The sequence below is a fragment of the Vulpes vulpes genome, chromosome 7 (assembly GCF_048418805.1).
Source record: "Vulpes vulpes isolate BD-2025 chromosome 7, VulVul3, whole genome shotgun sequence".
Classification (NCBI taxonomy): domain Eukaryota; kingdom Metazoa; phylum Chordata; class Mammalia; order Carnivora; family Canidae; genus Vulpes; species Vulpes vulpes.
This window is the reverse complement of record NC_132786.1, coordinates 13,470,172-13,491,812: the sequence shown is the minus strand read 5'-3', so window position 1 is coordinate 13,491,812 and position 21,641 is coordinate 13,470,172. Positions and strand designations below refer to the sequence as shown.

Genomic DNA, 21,641 nt, shown 5'->3' with positions numbered 1-21,641 from the left:
CAGATGGAAATATCTGTAATATACAGTTGACCTTTTGTCAAAGCTTTAGACTTATATGTAATTATCTCCTAAACATTTCCACAGATATGTCCCACATATCCAAATTCAATTTCACCTAATTCTACACTAAATGCTGTTCCTCCTGTATTCTCTCTATAACCTTGGTATCAGTACTATCTACATAACCATCCATTTCAAGCTATAAACATGAGTTAACATATTTTTCTCCTTCCATTTCCATCCCTGAGATCCAGTCAACCACTGAATCCAGTGGATTTTACCTCATAATCTCTTTATCTCCATTTTAACTGTCATCATCCTTTTCAGACTCTTATGTGTTTACAGGGAAATTTCTAATTGCCTTCCTTGCCACCAATATTGTCATCCTAATTTCACCTTTCATACTACCACAAAAGTGATCGAAAACACCAATCAGATTAGGTAAAACAACTACCCAAAACCTTTCAGTAATTCCTAGTTTCCTAACAGTGGTTGAAGTTGGCATGGTCCTAAAACTTAAAAAGAAAAAGCCTATAAAAGTTTAACTTCTAGTTTTGAAATAATTTCAGGAATAGTATGAAGAACTCTATCTGCCTATCTAATATTTCCCCCAATCCATTTTTTTTTTGCAGACATCATATATCCTTATTCCTCAGCAACTTCAACATACATTTTCCAAAATATATATATATATATATATATATATATATATATATATATTCCAAGAATAAGAACACTGTCTTACATTAAAACCAGGAAATTCAACTTTGATACAATACTATTTTATATCATATTACAGTAATGTAACAATAATGTCCTTTAAAGCAAAAATCACATTTAAATACCATATCTCTTTATTGTCTTTCAATTTGGAATAGCCACTCAGCCTTCATCATGCACAGGCTTGGCATTTTTGAAGATCATGGGCCCCATTGTCTTGTAGAATGTTTGATTTTAAAGTTTTAATACACAGGAGAATTACCTGGGAAGTTTATGGCAACCCCAGCTTCTGATTCTGAGCTAGTCTTTGTTGTCAGCTTCTGAATCTACATTTTTTGTAAGTTATTTCAGACAGTTCTGATGTTGGCCATTTGCAGACCATCCTTAGTGACTCACCACTTAGGGAGCTCTAGTGAGAGATGGTAAAATGCCAAACAGAGCCTAGCCCATCAAACCCTTCTTCATATTGAATAGTTTTCTTTCTTTCCATAATGTTGTTAGTTCAAATGAAAAAGATCTTTTGGCAACCGCTTTCTACAACATAGAAACCAAGTTCTATAACATGATGTGCATTTCAATAAGAGTTAGATAGATTGAGTGATAATGATATGCACAAACTTCTCTGATTGTTCAGAGAACAGGATCAAATCCAGCCTGGAAGTCTCGGGGAATGTTTTCTTGAAGGAATTGATCCTTAAATTATGATGCAGTCTTAAATGACAAGTTAGGCAAGTAGAGAGAGCAGAGAGTCACTTCCTTGAATTCTTAAAAAAAAAATTTTTGCCAGTGGTTTTCTGATCTTATATGTAAATTCTTTCCTTACTTGAGATGTAATATGTCTGGAGCTAGAAATAACTCATTCAGAGCCTTTTGACTTCTGTCTTCTCTTACCAATATTTATTCTCCCCTTTCTAGAGAGAAGCAAACTATTTGATAGAAAGACAGAAGCAACTTAAGAACTGAGAGATTCTGCTCTTTGTCATCCATCAGGATGATTGTTAGTAATATAATCCCAGAAGAACAGATTTAAACATTCTGTGATATATTTTCATTTTGAGTATAGCGAAGTAAAAGTTACGTCTTGTTATCAATATTGATTCATATCTTAACTCGATATTTTAACCTCCCTGACACTATTCTTCTATGTTGCAGCCACTCTCTTATAATCAATCTTTGTTATATAATATCTTTTTCATGTTTGTTCATGTTCTTTTAAAAAAATCTGTTGGTTATCTGTTTCTCAGAAGTCTCAAGCTATACTAGTCAAGGATTGTGCTGGATACTAACATACGGTGGAAATACAGTCTATTCTCAGTAAGCAGACAGAGTGACAAACATAATGGGATAAATGCTCCCTGCTGTGTTATGGGATTACATTGGAGTCGTTGGGGATAGAGAAGTACCAGAGAAATTATCTCAAGAAAGGCAACTGTTTGGATTCCAGGGGCCAAATAAATATTTTTTTAACCAAGATCTGAATCTATTAAGAATTAAGACACAAAAACAAAATACTAGCAAACTGAATCCTGTAACATACTAAGAGGATTATGCACAGTGACCAAATAGAATTCATCCCAGAAATGCAAGACTGATTTACCATATGAGAAAATTAAGCACTGTAGACTTCCAGGGAAGATGGTGGAGTAGGAGGCTCCCATGATCACCTCATGCCATGGATACAACTAGATAACACCCACATCAGTGTAAATAACCCAGAAAACCACCCAAAAACTGGCAGGACAGAACTCTTCATAGCTAAATGTAGAGGCGGAAAAATCCTTCCCTACCCCACAACACAAGTAGGCAAGGCAGAGACAAGGTCAGGAGCTATAGGAAGGAAGGCCATGAATGTGGAGAGGAAAGAGTACCAGACCCTCACACCAAGCACTCCAGGCCTGGAGAACCTGCAAGAAAACAAGAGGGGCATAATTTTGAGAGTTCTTCCAATCAGCAGGGCTTAATACCTGGAACTTTAAAAATCAATGGCTCAACTTTGGGAGAGTCAGGAGGGCAATGGGGAACTTCAGTCCCCACACTTAAAGAGACAGCACAACAGCAGCCCCACTGGGATACAGCATGAAAACAGCAGTTTGAAAACACACAGGGTATACAGGAGGGAGATTTGTTTACTCATCTCAAAGCGTGTTCTTGAGGGGCAGGAATCTCTGGGAGACTTCTCCAGGAATAAGAAAGCTGGCAGGTGCCATTTTCCTACCCCACCCCCAGCCTAGACACACAGACACCTGTGGGAAACAGTACGGTGCCAACACTCCCTACCTAACTTGCTAACAGTGTGCCCCACCCCCACACTTTCCTTCAGACACAACCCTCCAAGCAGGCCTCAGTTCCAGGTCATCTCCCACAGCAGACCTGCACAAACCTTGCTAACACCACATGAACTGCCCCTCCAATATGCCATTGGCAGAAACCCACCTAAAGCAGTTCCACAGGCCTAAAAGGGTGCATGCAGCCACGACAGAGACCAGCACCAGCACCACTCTAGAGTGACTCCCACCCAAGGGAGATTGGAAATAACCACACACACCAGTCCACCTGCAGCCCTACCAGTGGAGCTGGGTCAGACATGTAGTCTGAAAATAGGCCCCACCCACCAATCAAAACTTCTCAGAGGACAACACACGGAAAGTGTCCAGTAGTTTGGTACTACAGTATCTCTGGCAAATGCGTAGTTTACTCCGGCTCCAGCCCAAAGCGGTCCAGACTGGCACACTAACAACACAGGATCAAAACCCTACGTACAGGGCAGCCTGGGTGGCTCAGCGGTTTAGCACTGCCTTCAGCCCAGGTTGTGATCCTGGAGACCTGGGATTGAGTCCCACATCGGGCTCCATGCATGGACCCTGCTTCTCCCTCTGCCTGTGTCTCTGCCTCTCTCTCTTCTCTCTCTCTCTCTCTCTCTCTCTCTCTCTCTCCCTCTCTCTCTCTCTCTCTCACTGTGTCTCATGAATAAATAAATAAAATCTTTAAAAAAAAAACCTACCTACAACAGGCAAAGAGAGCCAATGCAGATGACTGGACTAGAGGCAAAAGTGGCTCAACCATAATAGTAGGGTTCACAAAGTACAAAAATGAGATACCTCTTAATTAAGCAGCAGGTTCTGGTGAACAAAGGACACGCACTGCAGGGCACTACAGAACCTCATCTTCATGAGCCACACTACTTTGAAGAGCAGGAGACATAGCTGGCTTTCCTAACACTGGAAACAGACACAGAGAATTATGTTCCAAATGAAAGAAAAAGACAAAAATCACAGCAAGAGAGCTAAACAAAATGGACATAAGTAAATGCTTGATAGAAAATTTAAAGTAATGGTCACAAAGATACTGGACTTGTGAAAAGAGTGGAGAACTTCAGTGATACCTTCAACAAAAGACAGAAAGCCAATCAGAGATGAACAACTCAATAACTCAAAATTAAAAATACACTAGTTGGAATAAATCGTGGACTAGAGGAAGCAGAAGAATGGATCAGCAACCTGGAGAACACAAATGAAAACTAATCAACCTGAACAGGGGAGAAAAACATAATAAAAATTGAAATTAGACTATAAGAGAACTCAGAGACATCATTAAGTGTAATAACATTTGCATTATAGGGACCCATCAAGAAGAAGAGTGAGAAATGAGAGCAGAAAATATATTTGAAGAAATAGCTGAAACTTCCCAAATCCAGGGAAGGAAACAGAAATCCAAGTCCACGAGGCACAGAAAGACCCCAACAAAATCAACCCAAGAGACAGAGTAATTAAAATGACAAAAAGTTGTGATAACAAGAGAATTTTAAAAGCAACAAGAGAAAAGAAAACAATTATATACAAAGGAAAGCCCATAGGACTATCAGCTGATTTTTCAGCAGAAACTTCACAGGCCAGAGAAGGGGGCCATGATACATTCAAAGTGCTGAGAGGAAAATATAATATTCTAGCAGCCAATAATACTCTACTCAGCAAGGCCATCATTCAGAAAAGAGGGAAAGATAAGAATTTCCCAAATAAAAGTTTAAGGAATACATTACCCCAAAGCCAGCCTTACAAGAAATGTTAAAGGGGAGTCGTTGAGGAAAAGGAAAGACCATAAGCAGGAGTAAAAAAAGTAGGAAGCATAGAAGCAATAAAATTATATCTATAAAAAAATCAGTCAAGGATTTCACTAAATTTGTTGGGGCACCTGGGGGCTGAGTTGGTTAAGCATCTGCCTTCAACTCAGGTCATGATCCCTGAGTCCTGAGATCAAGCCCCACATCAGGCTCTCTGCTCCACAGGGAGCCTGCTTTTCTCTCTCTCTCTCTCTCTCTCTCTCTCTCTCATAAATTTTTTAAAAAAGAAATGTGTTCCATTTCTATACACTAATAATAAAGCAACAGAAAAAGAAATTAAAACAATCCCACTTACAACTTCAACAAAAATAATAGAATGCCGAGGAATAAACTTAACCAAGAAGGTGAAAGACTTGTATTCTGAAAACTATAAATCACTGATGAAAGAAATTGAAGATAATACAAATGGAAAGATATTCCATGCTCATGAATTGGGAGAGCAAATATGGTTACAATGTACATACTACCCAAAGCAACCTACAGATTTGATGCAATCCCTATCAAAATACCAAGTGTTTTTTATAGAACTAGAAGAAATAACGTAAAATCTGTGCAGAACCACAAAAGATCCCGAACGGCCAAAGTATCTTGAAAAAGAAGAATGAAAGTGAAGGCATCACAATCCCTATTTCAAGATATACTACAAAACTGTAGTAATCAAAACAATATGATACTGGCACAAAAGTAGACACAGAGGTTAATAGAACAGAATAGAGAGCCCTGAAATAAACCCAAAGGAGGCAAGAATAGGCAATGAGAAAAAGGCAGTCTCTTCAACAAATGGTGTTGGGAAAAGTGGATAGCTACATGCAAAAGAATGAAACTGGACCAGTTGCTTATACACTATGCAAGAAAATAAACTCAAAATGGATTAAGAACTTAAATGTGAGACCAGAAACCATAAAAAGCCTACACTAAAAGAGCATAGGCAGTAATTTCTTTGATAGTGGCTGTGGCAACATTATGCTAGATATGTCTCCTAAAGCAAAGTAAACAAAAGCAAAGAAAACAAAAAACTTTTGAGACTACATCAAAATAAAAAGCTTTGCACAAAAAAGGAAACAATCCACAAAACTAAAAGACAACCTACCAAATGAGAGAAGATATTTGCCAATGACATAGCTGATAAACAGTATCTCGAATATATAAAGAACTGATACAACTCAACATCCAAGAAACAAATAATCCAAATAAAAATGGGCAGAAGATGTGAACAGACATTTCTTCAAAGACAATATGCAGATGGCCAACTGACACATGAAAAGATGCTCAACATCACTCATCATCAGGGAAATACAACTTAAAACCACATGGAGTTATCACTTCACACCTGTCAGAATGGCTAAAATCAACAACATAAAAAACAACATGTGTTGACAAGGATGTGGAGAAAGGGGAACCCTCATGCACTGTTGGTGGGAATGTGAACTGGTGTGACCACTATGGAAAAGAGTATGGAGAGCCTCAAAAAATTAAAAAGAGAATTATCATATTTTCTAATAACTCTACTACTGAGTATTTACCCAAAGAATTCAAGAACACTAACTCAAAGATATATGCACTCCCATGTTTATTGCAGCATTATTTATGATAGATAAGATATGGAAGCAACCCAAGCATCCATCGACAAATGAAAGGATAAAGAAGATGTGATACATACATATATATGTGATATGTATATACATATATACATACATATGCACACAATGGAATATAGCCAAAAAAATAATGAAATCTTGGCATTTGCAACAACATGGATAGAGGTAGAGGGTATAATGCTAAGAGAAAGAAGTCAGAGAAAGACAAACACTATGTGATTTCACTGACATGTGGAATTTAAGAAACAAATGAACAAAGAGGCAACACAAACTCTTAAATATACAGAACCAGAGGGGAGGTGGGTGGGGGAAATGGCCAAAATAGGTGAAGGGGATTAAGAGTATACTTATCGGGAGACAGAACATGAAAGAACTAGGAAACGAACTAGGGGTGGTGGAAGGGGAGGTGGGCAGGGGGTGAGGGTAACACCCTCACCCCAGTCGGGTGGTGGCACTGAGGTGGGCACTTGACGGGATGAGCACTGGGTGTTATTCTGTATGTTGACCAATTGAATACCAATAAAAAATAAATTTATTAAAAAATAAATTAATTAAATAAAATAAAAAATAAAAAAGTATACTTATCATGAAGAGCACTTAGTAACGTATACACCTGAAGCTAAAAGAACATTGTATGTTAATTGTGCTGGAATTGAAAACAAATTTTTTAAAAAGCAAAAAAACTACGATTAGTATGTTAAGCACTCTAATGGGAAAGGTAACCAACATGTAAAAACAGGTGGGCAATATAAGCAAAGATCTGGAAGCGTTTAAGGAAGGATCCAAACGAAATGCTAAAAGCCAAAAACACTTAACAGAAATGAAGAATGTCTTTGATGGCCTCATCAGTAGCAGCGTGGAAGTGGCTGAGGAAAGAAATCAGTGAGCCTGAGGATAGGTAAGACCCGCTTCCCAAACTGAGATGCAAAGACCAACCAGAAGGAGGAAAACGAACAGAACATCAAAGGTCTGTGGAACAATTTTAGAAGATGTCACACATAATACACATACACACCAGGAGAAGAGGAAAAAAGAACAGAACCACAGAAAACCTAAAGATGTGTATTGTTAATGTGTTGTCCAAATCTCAGTGATACTTCGCTCGTGTATCTGAATGGTTGGCAGTGAAAAGGTAAAATTTGGCAAATTTCATTCAGTCTATAAACTTCTCATCAAAGAAAATGAAAAGATCTTACCTGGTACATGTCTTCACACGTTGCACTAAAAACGTGATTTCCTATCTGTAATTTTGAGGCGTTCACAATGTAAGTTTTTGGTCACTCTTTAGTTTCCTCAAAATTTGCAGAAACACTTAATGAAATTTTTGACCTTATAGAAAGGAAGAAGATAAACTCCTTAGACCTGAGCCTGCAAGATCACTGTTGCCAGCCATAGAAAATCCATCAAAATGTTTGTCTGCCATGAAATTACCTTTTTGACATGTGACACAAGAACGTCCTCTAATTTGGAAATAGTCTGAAGATGAGAATACAGGGAAGCACTACAGTAAAATAATTTATATGCTGTTTCTCTAAAACTGAAGATCTTTGAAGAAGCACCAAGGACTATGGAAAAGGATTCATTGCATGTAAGCTGTCTGGTCTTGTGTGTAGCCTGTGACAAAAACTCACACAGTGATAAGACATTTAGGGGAAAGACTGACTCAGAACTCAAAGATAGGGGCAGCCAAATGAAACGGCCGTGAAAACTGTGATTTGTTTCCACAGTGCACCGGACTCTGTTCATCATATATTCTCAACTCCTACTCCTTCTGCTTGGAACACTCCCCTCCCAAATCTTTTCCTAAGTAACCCTTACACAACCTTTACATTTTACTATCAAATGGCACCTGCCTGGCTTGCACCTGCTGTGCGCACCAATAATGCACTCTGATCCACTCTCTCACCGTGTTAACTGTATTCTGCTGTAATTACCTGATTCCTTATTGTAATCCTCACTAGGCGATAAGGCCTTTAAGGGCATGAATGATGTTTCATTTGACATGTTGTCCTCCAGTGACCTCTGTACCTCTTCATCTGAACATTCCCACGGTAACAACTGCTATCACTGAAAATACTCCAGCTTTGACATTTTAAAGTCAGATATCTAATTTGCTGATCAAAACACATTATCCCACTATAGCTGCCAAAAAAAAGTATGCAAAAGATAAAATTAGGAGGATACCACATTGATTCTGAGAAAATAAGAATTTTTCTGTTTGCACCTTGGAGAGAGTTGTGTAAGATCATGTGAATCCTATAAATTATTTGCATGGAAATCAAGAGGAATAGACTTGTGTTAAGTACAAAAAGATTGAAAATTTTCTAAGTTAATCAAAGTAAGTGGTTAGTTCACTTTTAGCTCTAATAAAACTATTCATTTATAAACCTAAAAAAAAAAAAAGAAAGAAAGAAAACTGTAATTTATTTGAAATCCACCTTCAGGTTAAGTTCAGCTTAACCTGTGCTTTATAAACATTTTCCTTGAGAAAAAGAAGTTTAACATATGGTGACATCCAGTGTCACCAGAGTATCCAAAACAATGAGTATCTAAAAACAATGGACATTTCAGACATGCAGAACCTACCTGACGAATTTAAAGATGCATATTGCCTGCATGCCAAAAATCTAGTCTACCAAAAACAAGCCTGTAGATACCAAGGGGGTGACGTTTTTAGAGAGAAGGAAACTAATTGCTTAGAAGTCCAAAAACCTACTGCTGCTAAAAAGTAAAATCCTTTTCCATGCTCAGATTTGTCTATTGGTGGGATATCTAACAATGTCATTGCGCTGGACTGCCACCAGGGACCAGTGTAAAAATCGGCTTGGTAAGAGGAGACCAGCAAGTCGGGTCTTGGAATGTGTTTAGTGTTACCATTACATTAAAGAGGGCCATCCTAAAGCTAGAGGCACTTCAGAGAAGAAAACACAAAGTGCAAAATTCCCTACTTTATCATGGGACATAAACCCACCATTGTTAATTTTTATTAAATATAGGAAGTATCTGTTAACCTCATTATATTTACATTCAGCTTTTATAAGTTTTATATTTATGTATCTTAAGAATGCACAAGGGGGACACCCGAGTGGCTCAACCTTCAGCTCAGGGTGTGATCCTGGGTTCAGGGATCGAGTCCCACATCGGGCTTCCTATGAGGAGCCTGCTTCTCCTGCTTTGTCTCTGCCTCTCTCTGTGTGTCTCTCATGGATAAAAAAATAAAATCTAAAAAACAAAAATTCACAAGAAGGACACCTGGGTGGCTTAGTGGTGGAGCGTCTGCCTTTGGCTCAGGTTGTGATCCTGGAGACCCAGGATCGAGTCCCACGTTGGGCTCCCCACATTGAGCCTGCTTCTCCCTCTGCCTGTGTCTCTGCCTCTCTCTGTGTCTCTCATGTCCAAAACAGAGTAATTGAAGATAAGCTCAGTTAAGCTAGCCATTAATGTATACATGAGGTAATTGTCAAGAAATAAAAATACTAAGTTTTGTTCATCTTTAAAATCTGCATTCAGAACTTTTATGGTATATTCTCTTTTTTAGTGAAAATAACTGGACAAGCTCCTGCTTGGCTTCTAAAAAGATATTTGAGGTAAGAGAACCAGAATTCTTCTACTACCTTATTCCTTTTCCTCTGACTTCTTTGATTTTGATTTTGAATTAAAGCAACAGGTAAAAGTAGCTTTTTTATAACAATTGCTAGTTGATGTCTCCATAGTATCTGTGACTAGGCCAGTGTTCTACATAGCAGTGCTTATATAATATATGTTAAAGGATTTTGAGATTTCAGTATTCTCAAACTATCCCCAATGAATGCCTTAAAATTTACAATTAGATATTTCTACGCATTTGTCATTGCATTATCTGAGTTTCTCTTTTTAAAAAAAATTCTGGCATAAGAGAATTATTTAGTATCCAATAATAATAACTGGATGACTATCAAATTATGACCTGTAATAGCAATTGGAACATTGGTCACATAGGGCTAATACTTGTACCTAAAAATTGGAAGACTAGAAAATGAATTCAGGGGACGCCTGAGTAGCTCAGTGGTTGAGCATCTGCCTTTGGCTCAGGGCATGATCCCGGGTCCTGGCACTGAGTCCCACATCAGGCTCCCCAGCAGGGAGCCTGCTTCTCCCTCTGCCTGTGTCTCTGCCTCTCTTCTCTGTGTCTTTCATGAATAAATAAATAAAATCTTAAGAAAGAGGAAGAAAATAAATAAATTCACGGATAACATAGGTAAACTTTGTCTAAACCAGTCATTATATCACTAGCACCCTTGGCAAGTTTTCCTGTTCTTAGGAATAATGACATGGACAACCATCTGAACCATGGAATACTAAGTATCTGAGGATAGACTGAATTTGTCCAACAGAGAAAATGCTTTTTTCCTTCCTTGGCTCTTGAGCTTCCTTGGCTCTTGGCTCTAAGAGCTTTGTTTCTATTCAGTATAATGGGTTGTGTGGAAACATGTAGACTCTCCTGCCCCAGAAACCTACAGAATAGGTAAGAAGCCATCTTTAGGCATGCCTGTACTTGGATCTAGGATTGATCAAACTAATACAGTTTTTAAAAATATATTATTTATCATACCTATGGAAATAAACCAAACAATATATCAAAATAAGAGAAAATAGAAAAAGTATTAAAGTCACAAGATGTGAATTCTAGACCTGTCCCTCACCTGCGTGATCTTGAGCAAATAGCTTAACCATTCTGATTCCTTAACATTCCCTCTCTGATGTAAGATAGGGATAACATAGGCCATCTTGCCTTTATTTTAGGACTGGTGAGATCTCTAAGTAAGATAATATCTGTAAGTCTCCTTTACATACTGTGAGGTGTAATATACAAATATGACATTACATTACTCTTGATTAGATAGTTCACTATTGACATTGAAATCAGAGTACCCAATTTCTTTCAGCTCCCAAAATATGATTCAGAGGCTCAGCAAAAACCAACACAGACAGTTGGAAACCAGTGAGAAGCCAATCCATGAAATAATTCAGCCCAAGAGCACAAACTTGTATGGAAGCTGTTTCAAAGTGACATCCTTCAAGTGTCCTATAAGCACACCAACTCCCAGCTGGACTGAGAAGACACAGATACCAACAGAAGGTATTTTTTTATTGCTTAGGATTTTAATAAATACAAAGGTTGCTTTCACTATATCATCATTAATAAATCCTATGAAATTTGGCTAATGGGAACCCTCTTATAAACAGAGAGGATTAATAGCCATTTTATTCCTGATTTTGAAAAATACTTGCCTCCTTTAATTTCTATATGAGTTTTAAAAATAGTATTTAATACAGCTTTGAAAAAAAAATCTATTGACATATTCCCAATACCTTGTCATTGATACCTTCTCCATACCGTAGAATAAAAAAAGAAATGAACTGATACACATGACAGGGATGAATCTCAAAATCATTGTGCTGAGTACAAGAAGCCACACACAGAAGAGTAAATGCTATGTGAAATTCCACATATATAAAATGCAAACTAATATATAGAGATAACAATAAAACAGATAAAGCTTTCCTAATAGGAGAAGGGATAGAGTAGGAGATGAAGGGAAGAATGGACTAGAAAGGAACACAAGGAATCTCTTAACAATGATCTTTTCTAGATCTTGAATGTGGTGATAATTTCACAATTGTTTATGACTGTTGAATTGCCAGAGTTTTAGTTTCCAGAGCAACTAGCTAGGTGGAGTTATCCTCTACTGAGATAGTAAAGGCTGAGGGCAGAGCAGCAATTGGGTTTAGACTTGTTTTTGAAATGCCTTTCAGACACTGAAGCAGAGGTAACTGAATAAGCAGTTGGATATATGAGTCTGGAGTTCCAGGAAGAGGCCTTGGCTGGATATACATTTAGGATATATCTTTTCAGATAAAGATAGGATTTTAGGGCAAGAACCTGGATGAGACTCTTAAGTGAGGATGGGTATAGAAGAGGGTTAAGGAGCAAATCCTTAGAAATTCCAGTACTGATGGATCAGGAAAAGAATAAGAACCAACAAAGAAGCAGAAGGAGCATCTTGTGGGTTAGGAGGAAAACTAAGAGGATGTGTTGTCCTGGAAGCTAAGTTAAGAAGATATATCAAGGAGAGGGTAATAATCAACTAAGTCTAGTGCTTCTGAATAAGTGAGATGAATTTACTATTGGATTTTAGAGCATGGAAGTTTTATTCAGGATCTTGATCAGAGAAATTTCAGTAGAATGACAGAGGTACAGATCTAATTAAAGTGTATTTTAAAATAGGAAAGAGGGCAGCCCAGGGGGCTCAGCGCTTTAGCTCCTGCCTTCAGCCCAGGGCATGATCCTGGAGTCCCAGGATCGAGTCCCACGTCAGGCTCCAGGCATGGAGCCTGCTTTTCCCTCTGCCTGTGTCTCTGCCTCTCTCCCTCTCTCTCCCATGAATAAATAAAATCTTTGAAAAAAAAAAATAAAATAGGAAAGAGATTGGAGACAGGTAGTCTTCATGGAATTTTGTTGAAAAGGGAGATTTCTTTTTCAGTGTCCCCCCACAGCTACTAAAAATTATGTTTCTCAACCTTTTCCAGCCTGTTCTGAGCTTTTTCATTGCTTCTTGATTACATTATCTTACAGGCATATGCCCCGGTGAATCTTAATGACGTATTAATAAAAACTCTTTTTTTTTTTTTTTTTTTTTTTTTTTTTTACTGAACTAAGTCACTTCAAAAGGAGTTATCTTTTCCTAGTCTTGTGCGTTGTCCCTTTATTTACAGTATATGCAGTTAGGGCTCTACATTTTCCTCTAAAATGTCCTAGCTCTGTTAGCACTCAGTTTATTAGAGAAGAAATCCTGTCCTTTCCGATTACTGAACTTACCAAGTATGAACTGAGATGGATTCTATCAGAGATTAATGAAAGGTCCAGTCAGGCGTCTCCAGTTCTGGAAGAGTTTATATTTACTGATGAGCTATGGTACAGATACAGAGATTCAACTGACTGGGGAGAGCAGGGGAGGAGTCATAAATCCTAGCAGACAGATTTATATCCGAGTCATTTCTTCTTTAGGTTTGGTAAACACAAACACAGTACTCTTGTAGTACCCAGTCTTCTATTTAGCTAGACCAGCAGCACCCGGAAGTGAGTCATGGCATTCCAGGCATCATTACTATGTCCTCGGAACAGGCTTTACAGGCACAGGTAACCATTATAACCATTTCACCCAGCCAGTGATGGGTTCCAAATATTGAGCAAGAAGAAATCCAGTTATCGAAGCTGAATGATGGGTTTAAGACGGAGTTTCTTATACTGTTCTCTCTTTTTTATGGAGCAGATATTGAAGTTTTTAAAATGAAGTCCAAATGAGTACTCTCCCAACTATCAGTGGTGCCCTAGATGTCCGGCCCAATCTCCTCAGTGACATAATTCTGATCACTACCCTCTGTCTCACTTTCTCAAAATATAGTCAACATTCACTTTTAATAATGGACAATTCCTTTTATAAAAAGCCTTACTGTGGAAAATTCAAACATAAACAAAAGTAGAGAGAATAAGCTGATCCACTGGGACCCATGACCCACCCTTAATAGTTATCAGCATCTTCCTATTCTTCTATCTATATTCCCACTACTCTTTTATTTTTTTTGCTAAAGTATTTAAAGCAAGTTCAGCAAATCATATTTTGTCCATAAATAGTTCAGTGTATAACTAAACATTTTTTTTTTTTACTAATCATAATCTGTTTCATGGTTTTATTCTAAATATATTCTTTTTCTTATGTTGTCTCCATACCACCTCAGGCATAGTAATCCCACCACATCCTTTAAGATGTCTACTAGGCTTCCTTCGGGCTTTACTCAGGGTTTCTTTTTATCCCTCTTCTCTCTTCCTTAGTATATTGGATTTTTAAGAATTGTGTTAAAATACACGTGAAATAAAATTTACCATCTTAACTAATTTTAAGCGTAAAGTTCAGTGTTGTTAAGTATACTCACATTGTTGTGCACACAATCTCCAAAACTGAAACTCTATACCCATTAAACAACTCCCATTCCTCCTTTCTCCTAGCTCTTGGCAAATATCTACTTTGAATCTCTCTGACTTTAACTATTCTAGGTATCTCATATAAGTGGAATTAAATATTTGAAAGACAAATACATTATTTGTATTTGTCAAAATGTGACTGGAGATATTTTTCATTTCTAGGAAAAAGAAATAGATGCAACTTCTAGCTCTTAGATTTATATTGATCTTTTTTACTGACTATAGAAAAAATGTATAACATGTAACTGAGTACATATTTATAGAATAAACAAGTAGGTTTTTAGAGAGAAGCAGAATTTTAGAGAACATTTACTTTAACTAGGTGTATAGATAAGGCAAATAAATAATGTATTTGTCTTTCCGTGACTTGTTTATTTCACTGAGCATAATGTCCTCAAGTTTTATCTATGGTAGAGGCGGAGTCAGAATTTCCTTCCTTGTTAAGGCTTCCACCTTTTTTGGCTCCTGTGAATTGAATAATGCTACTTTTATGAATGTATACAAATAACTCTTTGAAACTCTGCTTTCAACTCTTTGGGGCATATACCTAGACATAGAATAACTATAGGATTCCAAAAATTCTATTTTCAATTTTTTGAGGAACCACCATACTGTTTTTCATAGTCACTGCACCATTTTACATTCTCACCAACAGTGCACCAGGGTTGTAATTTCTCCACATCCTTACCAACATTTGTTATCTTTTGTTTTTTTTTTTATAGTAGTCTTACTAATGGAAGGGAGAGATAAACACTCTCTTTAGATGTTATTATAATAATTATCACAATTAACAAAAAGTAATTCTTTCATATCTTGTAGTAAAGAAGGGATTTCCAACATGCATTTCCCATGGTTTTTCCCATATCTCCATCATTCTGTTTCCCAAGATCAGAAGCTTTGGAGTCACCACTGATTCCTTTCTTCTCTCTTCCCACACTAATTCATTAGAACAATCTCAAAATACAGGATTATATAACAGCAGATTCCTGCTAAAACAAATCTTGGATCGTAACACTCCTCTGCTCAAAATCTTTCAGTAGCTCCCCATTTCACACTCAGTAAAATCAGTCTTTACAATGGCCTGCGTGAACTGAGTCCAGATTACCTATCTGAGCTGATATCTTAGCTCTTTCCAGTTAATTCAATCTGCTTTAGGCACTTGTGCCATATTTTTTTGCATTATTATTGGAGTTCAATTTGCCAACATATAGCATATCACCCAGTGCTCATCCCATCACCCAGTGCCCCCCTCAGTGCCCATCACCCAGTCACTCCAACCCCCCACCCACCTCCCTTTCCACCACTCCTTGTTCGTTTCCCAGAGTTAGGAGTCCACCTTGATGATTCTTCAATACACTACCAGGCTCCTAGCTCAGGGCCTTTGCACTTACCTATTTTTCTTGCCTAGAATGCTCCTTTCCTCTGGTATCTGCTTGACTCACTCCCTAATTCCTTTGAAATGTCAGCTTCCCAGGGACGCCTTGCCTAAACACCTTTAAAAAAAATAGAAATCACTACCCCCCCCCAAGAATTCTTTGTTCCCCTCCCCAGCTTTATTTTAGCCTGTAAACTTTATCATTATCTGACATATGTTTTTATTTGCTATTTTCTGATCCTATAATTAAAATATAAGCTTCAAATGGATAAGAATTTTTAGATAGATCCTTGACATATGATGTTCAATAAATAATTGTTGAGCCAATTCAATTCATATATATATACATATTTTGTGGTTGCTCTCCAGATCTGCGTCACAACTTTAAAAGCAAAATGAAAGAAAGTACTCCCTTCCAGAGCAAGAAGACTGGCATAAATTGGACAGATGATGAAAAAAGAATCTACAGGGATAAAGGAATAGCTCAAACTCAAGAAATATTGCAGTAAGTGCTCCCTAGCATGGAAAGCACTAAAAATGTGCAAACCCCTCAGATAAAACAAATACTCAATCCAAGAACCAACTTCCAAATTCAACATCAGTAAGTCAATACAATTTTATCATTCTCAGCTATGTAATGCCTTTTTTATTACTTCATTATCCTAAGAAACAAAACATTTGCTCTTAAAATGGTGGCAGCTGTACCACATTTGACAAAGTGACAAAAACCCAAAAGCCATCAGAAAACACTGGATATGTGAAGGGAATAGGTTATCAGGCCTTATTTGATTGTTTATTTGCATGAAATCACTCATTAACTTGGATCTGTGAGTAAAGTAGGCATGAATAAAAGTATAACTGTATCATGACTTCAGATTTCTCTGATGTGTTTAAGCCGTATAATCCTAGGGAGCTTAGGATTTATAACTTATTATAAGATTTATTTACTTACTTTAGAGAGAGAGAGTGAGGGTCGGGGGGGGGGAGAGGGAGCGAGAATCTGAAGCAGACTCCCCACTGAGTGCAGAGCCTAAAGCAGGGCTCCACCACACAACCCTGAGATCATGATCTGAGCTGAAACCAAGAGTCTAATTGACCATCCAGGTGCCCTGATGTTCATTTTGGTATTATTCATAAGAATCAAAGAGAGGGACGCCTGGGTGGCTCAGCAGTTGAGCATCTGCCTCTGGCTCAGGGCGTGATCCCAGAGTCCCGGGATCCAGTCCCACATTGGGCTCCCTGCACGGAGCCTGCTTCTCCCCCTGCCTGTGTCCTTGCCTCTCTCTCTGTGTGTCTCTCATGAATAAATAAATAAAATCTTAAAAAAAAAAAAAGAGTCAAAGAGAAAGGAAAAGAAATGAACCTAAGTGTTCAACAATAGAAAATTGCTTAAATTATAGTACGTCCATAAAATGAAATATTACATAGCTATGAAATATTATAAATACAGATTAATGTGAGATAATATTCACAATGCGTAAGTGAACAAAAGCTATAGAACAACTTTGGTATAGTTGTATTTATAGACTATGTAAATATATAATGTGTGCATATTATACACATTCAAACACATACACACCTAGAAAAATCCCTGGTAGCACATAATCCCAACAATGATTATCTCTGGATAAAACACTGGCAGAGGATAATATTCCTCTTTATGCTTTTTCCCCTAAGTTTTGATTAACGCCTATTTTTTATAGTATAATCAGCAAAGTCAATAAAATTACAAGAATAGGTAATTGGTGACAGTTTCTAGTTAGAAGGGATAGCTATCATGCTGGAGAAGGCAGTGCCTTCCTAGTATCTACTAGGTCAACTAATATGGACAAAACAGATAAGCATAGGTCCAGGCAAACAAGGAATCAATCACACATGACAGTATCAGTAGACTCAAAACTCAGGAAACTAAAAACAAAATACAGTGGACCTAGGCAAAGGTGACAATTAAGACCTAGCCTGATTTTTAATCATTATTTTCGTGAGAGATTTCTTAGGGGCTGGAACTTAAATTGTTCTGTTCTTAACCAAAATGAATGAATCTAATGAACACTAATCAATATATTATCAAGATGACTTACATCTCTTTATCTCTGTCAAGCATTGGTCAGAATCAGATATTAAGGAATAAATCTCATATTTGGCATTCCATCTGTTAATGATAAAAATTCTTGAGAAGGACTATGCAGATCAAAATGTGACTGGAGAGATTTTTCATTTCTAGGAAAAAGAAATAGATGCAACTTCTAGCTCTTAGATTTATATTGATCTTTTTTACTGACTATAGAAAAAATGTGTAACATGTAACTGAGTACATTTTTATAGAATAAACAAGTAGGTTTTTAGAGAGAGGTGGAACTTTAGAGAACATTTACTTTAACTAGGTGTATAGATAAGGCACTGAGCCCCAGAGTGGCCATTGTATCAGGAAACTGGGGGGTATCTCAATAAACATAGACTCTCAGCATTCAGAAGTACAGGATTGGGGTACTTCTGAAAAATCATGTCTAGAAATTGAAGGCTTAGACCATTCTCATAGAAATAATGGTAAAAGTCCTAAAGGAAGATGAATTCACCAAAGGATTTAAAAATCTGACTTAAACTATGACAGATACCTAAGGACTACAAATACCTAGAGTACATGACAAAAACTCATGTATTTCATTTCTTTCCTAGATTAAAGCCAGCTACTTACATAAATATAAGGAGATACAGCACATCCTGGATAGCACCCAGAAATCACCTTTTTATAAACCAAAGAAATCTAATGGTAAGCTCTCCGGAGTGGTTCCAGTCTATGTCCCAGAAGTCATTTGAAAGCCTTTCACCGCTCAAAGCACCCAAGAAGAAGAGAAAAAATTCTCAAATCAAGGCCACAAAGACTAAAGACATGAAACCTCTCAGCTTCAAACAGGAGACTACTCCCTCAAATTTTAAAAAGGATGTGGATATTATCAAAGAAAAGAGTCTTCAAGCTGAAGAATCCAATAAGCAAAACTCTATGCAAATAGCTCCACATCCAACTGAAAATAGGGATGAACAACCAAATAAGAATCATGGACAACGCACCTTCTATTTGAAGTTCCAAACGGACAAATAATTTAACTTTATGCTGCTCTGAAAACTGTGGATGAAAAATACCATATGCTTACATAGTAAAAAGAAGAGGAAAAGAGAAAAGAGAAACGCCTTCCCCATCCCTCTATCTCTCCCCTTACACATACATATGCATATACTAACCTACAAATTCTAGATAACCCATCTTCTTTAGTGGCAACATCTTTGAGAGATTTAAAAAGAAATCCAGAGAAAATACAGAAAATTTCAAATCACTTATTTATATTTAATTTTTGTCAAGATGGAAAAAATCTATGAACTTTTGAATTCTCTCAAAACAACTTGTACATAGAACACCAAACAACTAAGAACTCAAGGACGGAATGATATGTACTATCAATTACTTTAACATCCCTGGTAGGAACTTAATGAATCAGTCAACAAACATCTTTTCTTGAATTTGTTTTATCTTTAGTGTGCTAGAAACTATCAATGATATAAAAGACATTTGACATTTCTCCCCACTAGAAGACTACTGTTTAATTGTATATAAAACACACAAGACTAAAATAATTACAGAATAAGATGGTGCATAAAGTGCTAAGTTGTACACCTTCAACAATTAAAATGCTATATACTGTTCATTGCACAGAACAAAAGTGTCACAAAATAGCACTGAAATGCATAATTATGGTTTACAAGGGTCATTTTACTTTTCAAAATGTAGCAACAATGTAAAAGATTAGATGTGCGGTTTGCTTTTGAGCTGTTGAATGTACATCTGCAGCCATTTATTCATGCGAAAGCAAATGGAGCATCTCACGGTCTGTCATTCATAATGAATTCCAGAATCCATTATGAATGGAATTCCAGAATTCCACCATTATGGAATTCCTCAAAGACACTGCAGAGAAATTGGTATGTCAGTCAAACAAAACAAGATGGATGTGATAAGTGAGAAAACAAGTCACAGGTCAACAGTGGTGTCCATTATAGGATAAGGCTAAGCAGAGAGAGAATCAGGTAGAGGAGGAGGCACATGAAAGTTACAGGCTACAACTGTAGTTAGGCCATGGTAGCAGGATGGAACTGGGAAAATCTAAGGTTGGGTAGTCTACTCTCAATAATTCCAATTGAAGCCCCAAAGAGGATTCAAGGAGAGCTCAGTGGGGTGGTATTAAAAAAGTAACTGGCATGTTTTTGGTTTTGTTTTATTTTGGGTTTTAATAAAGTTTAGTTTTTAGAGAAGGTTCACAGCAAGACTGAGTAGAAAGTACAGAGATTTCCCATAAACTCCTTGACACTCACATATACATAGCCTCCCCGTTATCACCATCGCCCACCATTTGTTAAACTAATGAACTTACACTGATACATCCTTACCATCCAAAGCCTGTAGTTTACAGTAGAGTTTACTCTTAATGTACATTCTGTGGGTTTGGACAAATGTCTAATGAAATATATCCATCATTAAAGTATCATACAGAGTAGTTTTATTTTATTCTGCATATACATATTTCTCTCCCCACTAAGCCCTGGCAACTCAGTTTGTTACTGTCTCTACAGTTTAACCTTCTCCAAAATATCACATAGTTGGAATCACAATATGTGTAGCCTTTTCAGACTGGCGTATTTCACTAGTAATATGCATGTAAATTCCATCATATCTTTTCATGGCTTAATAGTTCATTTGTTTATAATGTTGAATAATTATAATTTATAATGTCATTGTCAATAAAATGTATAAACTTCTGGCAGTGTTAACTAAGAAAAAAAAGACAAATTAATATCAAATAAAAGAGAGACCATCAGTGCTGATTCCATAGACATTAAAAGATTAATAAAAGAATATTCCAAACAACTCTCTACCCACAAATTGGTTAACCTATATGAAACGGACCAATTCTCTGAAAGACACAACCTGCCAGAATTCATACAAGAAGAAATAGACTAGCTTAATAGGCATATGTCAACTAAAGAAATTGAATCAATAAGTTGCCAAAAGGGAAATCATCAGACCCCCAATGGGTTGACTGAATTCTACAAAAATTTTAAGACATTACACCAAATCTCTACAATTCTAACAGAAGATAGAAGCAGAGAGGATGATTTCCGAATAGTGTATGGAATTTAAAAATGATGTGGCCACTTTGAAAGACAGTTTGGCAGTTTCTTACAAAACTAAACATACTCTTCATGTAGGATCCAGCAGTCACAGTCCTTGGTCAGAGTAAAGGATTTGAAACCTATGTCCACAGAAAAACTTGCACGTGGATGTCATTAGCAGATCTATTCATAAGTGCCAAAACCTGAAAGAAACCAAGATACCCTTTAGTAGTGGAATGGCAAATAAACTGTGGTGCATCCAGACAATGGATTATTTAGCACTAGAAAGAAATGAGCTATCAAGTCATGAAAAGACATTTGTATTGCTGCCCATTTATAAAAATGAATGAAGGTGTCCAATTCCATCCGTTATCAAAAACCTGGTAATGGACTAACCTACCCTCTATAAAACCAAATCATCTACATAAAATAATTGATTTCAGGCAATAGATGGTGAATAGCGCAGGACAGCGATGCTTGTGAGAAGGCATATATGGGATAAACTCCACATTCACTCCCACCTTTCTCTTTAGAGGCATTTTTTCCAAACCCTTGTTCTGAGAAGTGGAACCCAACAATCTTACTGGCCAGAAAAAATAAAGATCAGAGTTTGAATCTGCTATTATAACTGAAATTTGGAGGCAG

At 37.1% G+C, this 21,641-nt stretch overlaps 2 protein-coding genes across 5 annotated transcripts in view; one reads left to right on the top strand and one right to left on the bottom strand.

Annotated features, from left to right (window-relative positions):
* The window catches only part of AGBL3 (AGBL carboxypeptidase 3), a 56,508-nt gene extending 36,130 nt beyond the window's left edge, over nucleotides 1–20,378 (top strand). For all 4 annotated transcript variants that reach the window (XR_012002460.1, XR_012002459.1, XM_072762981.1 and 1 more), the window contains 4 exons: nucleotides 9,974–10,022; nucleotides 11,361–11,554; nucleotides 16,203–16,338; nucleotides 18,510–20,378. Coding sequence is in view for 2 of the 4 variants with exons in the window: in XM_072762981.1 (XP_072619082.1) it covers nucleotides 9,974–10,022; nucleotides 11,361–11,554; nucleotides 16,203–16,338; nucleotides 18,510–18,933 (803 nt within the window). In the remaining 2 variants the exon portion in view is untranslated. The remainder of the gene's footprint in view (nucleotides 1–9,973; nucleotides 10,023–11,360; nucleotides 11,555–16,202; nucleotides 16,339–18,509) is intronic.
* The window catches only part of CYREN (cell cycle regulator of NHEJ), a 27,841-nt gene continuing 25,355 nt past the window's right edge, over nucleotides 19,156–21,641 (bottom strand). The window contains exon 12 of the transcript XR_012002463.1: nucleotides 19,156–21,199. The gene's annotated coding sequence lies outside the window, so the exon portion shown is untranslated. The remainder of the gene's footprint in view (nucleotides 21,200–21,641) is intronic.